The sequence below is a fragment of the Magnolia sinica genome, chromosome 2, assembly GCF_029962835.1.
Source record: "Magnolia sinica isolate HGM2019 chromosome 2, MsV1, whole genome shotgun sequence".
In the NCBI taxonomy this organism is placed as follows: Eukaryota; Viridiplantae; Streptophyta; class Magnoliopsida; order Magnoliales; family Magnoliaceae; genus Magnolia; species Magnolia sinica.
In genome coordinates this window covers 13,242,684-13,249,389 of record NC_080574.1, presented here as the reverse complement: position 1 = coordinate 13,249,389, position 6,706 = coordinate 13,242,684, and the positions used below count along the sequence as shown (strand labels likewise).

The window sequence follows — 6,706 nt, the reverse complement described above, 5'->3', positions numbered from 1 at the left end:
GAAAGAAAGAAGCAAAAGAATGATAAGAGAGAACAACAAGAAATTTGCATGTTTTGACCATTTGCCTAGCTACATGAAAAAAAAAAAAAAGAAAGAAAGAAAGAAAGAAAGAAAGAAGCAAAAGAATGATAAGAGAGAACAACAAGAAATTTGCATGTTTTGACCATTTGCCTAGCTAAATGCACCAGACAGCAACCAAAACTTTCTTCCCCATTAAAAAAAGGAAATCAAGAATATAAGACCTATCTTTCTCCCAATCTCTAGCTCACTGCACAGAGTCTCTTGTAAAAAGGGATTTAATACCTCTCCCTACATATCTTTCTCCTTCTATAGATAAAACACTACTCAACATAGGCTACTTGTTTGGATTCCCTAAAACTAGACTTAACCCCTTCTTAAAAGAAATAAGAGAGAAGGAAGTTTGTAAATAGGAAACCCTCACGCATTCTCACACGTTTCCAGCACCACGCCATTATGGCCACCTAATTTTCCTTGCCCATACCAACCGTCGGACGGTTAAGATTGCCCCATCAATTTCCACATCTAGGGTGGGTCCCACAATCCAGATACTGGACTAAACAAAGCAATAATTTCTGAGAGAGATGTTGAAATATTCTAGAGACTAGAGAGAGCCTGTTATGATGGGAAGGAAGAAAAAGAGTTACATTTTAAATGGGAAGTGTCACATGACAGTGAGGAGTGTCCGTACTGTTCCCATCCTATTTCTATGTCAAGAGGCAAACGTATTTTCCAATAAAACGGACTCAACCTCACATTTCTAAGCAAAAAGTAGCAGTGCCCACAACTCCATATATGCTCCATCTCCGCCTCTCAAGCTAGAATCCTCCCCCAATGCCTGCCCACTAAAATGCGCACCATGGCCAGCGCCACCTCAACCAAAGGCGTCGTAGCCGTCGTCGGTGTCGGGCCCAAGCTCGGCCGCTCAATCGCCCGCAAATTCGCCCACGAGGGCTACACCGTCGCCATCCTAGCTCGTGACTTAGGCAAGCCCAACTCCATCTTTTCCTTTTCATTTTCTTGAATTTGTTATTGCATGCTTACACACGTAGTTTTTCTACCCATAGGCCGATTATCGCGATTTGCCGATGAGATCGCCAGGGAAGAGAAAGCCCAAGTGTTCGCAATCCGCATCGACTGCTCAGATACACGAAGCGTGCGTGAGGCGTTCGAAGGCATCCACTCATTGGGGTTCGTTGAGGTGCTGGTTTACAATGCTTGCCAACCAATCTCATGGCATGCTCCTAAATTCACCGATATCTGCTTAGAATCCTTCGAGAAATCGGTCACGGTATCCACCGTCGGTGCATTCCATTGCGCACAACAAGTAATTTTTTTATCATGTTGAAATTAATATTTATATATATGCATATTTCATCACCGAATTATCTATATTTTTATGGTGTTTGGAAGGTTATACCTGGTATGATAGAGCGAGGAAAGGGGACAATCATCTTCACAGGCTCTTCAGCTTCTCTCAACGGAATCTCTGGTTACTGTGAACTAAGTAAGATTAGTTAAATTACTTTTGTCTTTCTTTCTTAGTGAATGTAATTGAATTGAATTGAATTTTGTTATAGGCTGTGGGAAATTTGCTCTCCGAGCATTGTCACAGTGCTTGGCAAAGGAGTTTCAAACGACGGGCATTCATGTAGCGCATGTGATTGTCGATGGAGTCATTGGGCCACCTAGGTAGGTAATCCAAGATGGAAATCCAAGATGGAATGTTACTCACTTCATCAACCAGTATTTATACACCGTATCCTCATGTATTATCATATGTCGCAGATCGGTGCAGAGATCTGATGGGGAATCGAGTGCCGATGTCTCGATGGACCCTGATGCGATCGCGCAGACGTACTGGCATATACATAATCAAGATAAGAGCGCATGGACGCAGGAGATCGATCTTCGATCATCCAATCAGAGATTCTAGCTAGCTTGCTTGTTTGTATGATCTTTGTTGTTTTTTGTTAGTTTTTATATGTATAAAGGGTGTAATTGCTTTTTTTTTTTTTCTTCCCTTTCTTTCTTTGTTATGTGTTTATGTAGCATGTATTAATGTTAATGAGATATGTGATATGTGGAAGTGGGCTAAGTGTATGGAAACATTTCAATGCACATAGTTGCATTTGGGTTTGTTGGTATTTACATCGCTTATCCTGACCGTTGATCAGGTCCAGTACGAAAACTGCAACAATCAAAGGGCTATAAACATATGCGATAGGACTAACCTTATACGATGATCTTGACCATCTATTCTGTATACAATGGCTTAGACGGTTTGGATCTATCAGATGAGAATTATATTTTGGAGGGAAGCCTATGAAGAGCAGACTAGTTCTAATGGACGGTCCAGATATTTGATGTGAAGTGTGCATGGAATGATGTCCATACAATTAACTCACTAGATCATTACAGGTGTTTTTAAGATTGGGAAGTTGTTTGTTTTGTTACAGGTGGTAAGCACCAAACCAAAATCTTTCAATTTCTCTCACATGAGTGGGGCCCACTGATATAAATAAAAGGACCAAAGTGCTTGGATGTGGGGAGAAGTCGTGTCTTGTTTGAAGACACAAGCGAGTTGGATTCCTATTCATTCACTCCCACAAAGTATCTTCCTATTCTAATAATCATTGATGGATTGGGCGTGTTACAAAACAAAATGTCATGACGTCAGTCTCATTCATCTCAAAGCAGATACCAAGGTCCATGTGTACGTGTTTGTTTTCGTATGTCTGTATAGTGTCTGCGGTACCATGCCATGCCTATCTCCTCCACGCCTTTGATTATTTCACTCTCATGATGTTGGTATGATCTAGACCGTTCATCTGATCAACCCCACGATTGTGATGCCATGGTCGGTTGGACAGATTGAATTTACACCTTTGCTCTGTCTAGTATTTCCCTCTTAAACTGTCCAATTGCAGGTCACAGTTCAACCGATTCAGATCGTCCGTTCGGGTAGCTATGGCCTAAATATCCACGGTGGGGTTTAAAATCATGTTTTATACTGCTTTTACAGGAGTACAGAAGCATAGACCGTTGTGTGCCAGATTTCCATCCAAGAACATTTTTCCTGCCGACATTGTCGTGGAGTGAAAAATTCTTACCGTGCAATGGTTAGGTTCCACTTTCTTTAGAAAGTAGGTAGGTTACACAATGAAAACCTTTTTTTTTTTATTCTTGTTTGAAAGGTGGGTAGGTTCCGTATATTTCAGAATTGTAATTATATCAGGTGGACCACACATTTCCTTAACGTAGAACATTCGATTTCGCTTTACTTACAGCTGTGGGTGTGGCTCAGTAATGTTTGGATTTGTCTATTTCCCAAAAAATATAATAAAATTTCCTATGGGGTCTATTGTTTGCATGATGCAAATGGACACTATTTGGCTCGCAAACCCAACGCCAACCAGGTAAATAGTGTCAAAGCTTTGTGGCGCCACCATGATGTATGTGTTATGTATGTGTTTTATCTATATTATTCATCTATTCTTTTCAGTTTATTTTAAGGCATGAGCCCAAAAACAAGGCAAATCTAAATCTCACGTGGATCACACCAAAGGAAAACAATGCTAACTGAACATCACCATTAAAAACTTCATAAGGCCCATTGTAATGTTTATTTGCATTCAACTAGTATGGTCCATTTGAAATTTGGATCTACCTCATTTTTGGGCTCGTGCCTCAAAATGAACTGACAAAATAGATGAACAACATGGATAAAATAGATACATCATGGTGGGGCCCATAGAGATTTGAGACCAGCTAGCTGGTTAGTATTGGGTCACAAACATTCGATTTTGCTCTACTTACAGCTGTGGGTGTGGCTCAATAATGTTTGGATTTGTCTATTAAAAAAATATATATAATAAAATTTCCTATGGGGTCTATTGTTTACATGATGCAAAGGGACACTATTTGGCTCGCAAACCCAATGCCAACCAGGTAGCTAATTGTTTACTCTCCAAGTATAGGGTTGTGATGTAGTAATAAACTCAGAGAGACCGAGATTGAATCCCAAAAGACTGATACCTGTACGTAATCTGAAACTCACTAGAACTAGAACTAGATTAAGATGAAATCTAAATCGATTGTAATTTAAGGAATAATTGTGAAAAGATTAATTAAAAACTAATAAAAATAAAGGTGAGAACTAGGATGCCAAGGATCTACTTGTAGCAATGAGAAAGTTACCTAATAATAATTCAAGGACACAGCTGAAATCAGAGTCCTATCCAATCCGGTTGGTAAGAAGAGATTTGTTAGGTCTCTAAACTTCTCATGGATCTAATCATCAACAGATAAAATTGGTGAAGATTTGAAAGTGATTCCGTCACCTAACCATGCCCAGGAGACTATGAAAAATGACAGCAATTTACTAATCTCACAGCCAATCATAAAAGAATTGTGAAAGTTAGGAAGGGTTCCGTCACCCTACCATGCCCATGGGACGATGGTAAACAACAGATCTTACTAATTTCATAATCTCAATAATGAAAAAAAATACTTAAAGCTATTACAGATTCATTGTAATTTGAGTCACAACAAACCATTAAAAACTAAAAATATACCTTCATAAATAACTAGAATCCATAAGAGTTCAACAAAATATGAATCAAAGCCAAACAAACGTCCCAATGATGCTACAAGCTTTACCTCTTGGCCCTAGCTAAGAGGTTTAGCCTAGCATGGTCATGCTAAAACAAAGGAAAAACATGAAAGGAAAGAAATAAACAAAAAGAAAAAGAAAAGGGAAGAAAAGAACTTCTGGAAACCGGCTTCAAAATTCGCTTCCACGGCTGCACTCCACGTCCCAGATGAATCCCTCTCTTTCTCTCTCCCTTTTTATAGACAGCCTGAGTGGTGTAGAGTCCGTGCTGGAGTTGGCGTAGAGAGATGCGGTAGGCCACTTACGCAGTTACCCTGCGTATAGCTTTTATGTTGATGTTTGGTGACCCCCACAGACGAGTTCTGATAGAAAATCCACTCCGTTCATTGAGATCAGCACGAAAAATCAGTCGAACATGACCATTTTTCTTCTGTTTTGGTGTGACGCACATAACTTTTTGTTGCACCATTCGTCCTCCGTTTAGACGGTTGAAAACCAATCTTCGTTGTTTCTTCAAATTTTGTCATTTAGGCTAGGATTATAGGGAGCGTGGGCTTCTGATGGACGGTCCAGATTCGACCGATAAAGCACGGTGGTGGCCCACAAGATTCATCCGCAGGCTTTGTTTGCGAAACAGAGTTTACGGACCGCTGCTATGACGATTGGTGGGCCCCACCTTGATGTCTATGGAGAAATCCACCCCGTCCATTGAAATTCTGGCGAAAAACCAGTGGGGAGAGAGTAGTTTTGGTAGGTTCTTGTGTGGCCCACTGTACGAACTCAATTCACCATTCGTCTTACGATTTCTAATAATACACGTGTGTACATGCGCAAGGGGTCAAAAGATCAACATGAATGGGGTAGTGACCACCCCTTGGAGTGAGTGGACGGTTCAGATCACTGATTTGGATAATGGGTGGGCCCCACTACCCAAAAATGGTCAGACGCTGCAAAGACGCTGTTGCGTCTTGAAGTTTTTTTTAAGAAATAATCGGTTAGCCCAAACAGATTCCATGTCTGGTGTGGCTCGCGTGCGCATGTGCTATGTACACGCACGTGAGCATTTGAGGTCCGTCGTGATGCGTGTGCGAAATCCTTGCCGTCCATCTGTTTTGTCGCCTCATTTAAGGCGTTGAGACCAAAAGTGAAGCATATCCAGATATTAGGTGGGCCCCAGTTTGATAATTCATGGGCTGATCTATCTGTTGGGATACTTCCATAGGGATCCAAGAGCTGAAATTCGACGTTTACGGTTAATTTATGGTGCTCAGTCCATGTAAGAAGTTTCATACTGAACAGATGGTGGAAACCTGGTGATCTTGCATTCTAAACCAATTTCGGGCCACTTGAACTTCAGTTTCTCGATTTTCTCGAATTTCTGGCTTGTAAATTCATCGATCTTGATCCCATGGAGTCCGTCCCTTGTCTTGGTAATTCCTGAACGTTAAATCCACGCTTTTAATATCCTGTTTTAGTCCAAGCTTATAAATACACCTTGCATCATAAACACGATTAAATCGGACCGTTAAACAATATCATATTCGTAAATCTAGACAATAACTACGGTCTGATATGCAATATTTGACCCTCAACACTAGTGTCAAAGCTTTGTGGCCCCACCATAATGTATGTGTTATGTATGTGTTTTATCTATATTATTCATCTATTCTTTTCAGTTCATTTTAAGGCATGAGCCCAAAAACAAGGCAAATCCAAATCTCATGAGGATCACACCAAAGGAAAACAATGTTGACTGAATATCACCATTAAAAACTTCATAAGGCCCATTGTAATGTTTATTTGCATTCAACTAGTATGGTCCATTTGAAATTTGGATCTGCCTCAATTTTGGGCTCGTGCCCTAAAATAAACTGACAAAATAGATGAACAGCATGGATAAAATAGATACATCATGGTGGGGCCCAAAGAGATTTGAGACCAGCTAGCTGGCTAGTATTGGGTCAGAAACAAATATCCTAGACAATGTTGGAATTTAGAGTTTTCCCATTGGCAAGTAAGATGGTGTTGGCCCGATGGCAAGAAAGATGGAGTCACATAAAAAGTAAATAAATG

General features: G+C 40.4%; 1 protein-coding gene across 1 annotated transcript; it reads left to right on the top strand.

Moving 5' to 3' along the window:
- The first annotated feature begins 393 nt into the window (after nucleotides 1–393).
- On the top strand, nucleotides 394–2,039 carry LOC131235628 (uncharacterized). The gene is made up of 4 exons (XM_058232893.1): nucleotides 394–1,345; nucleotides 1,432–1,525; nucleotides 1,599–1,710; nucleotides 1,807–2,039. Exons 1-4 carry the CDS (start codon nucleotides 1,055–1,057, stop codon nucleotides 1,952–1,954), a joined length of 645 nt encoding a protein of 214 aa, XP_058088876.1. The 5' UTR covers nucleotides 394–1,054; the 3' UTR covers nucleotides 1,955–2,039.
- Nucleotides 2,040–6,706: the final 4,667 nt, after the last annotated feature.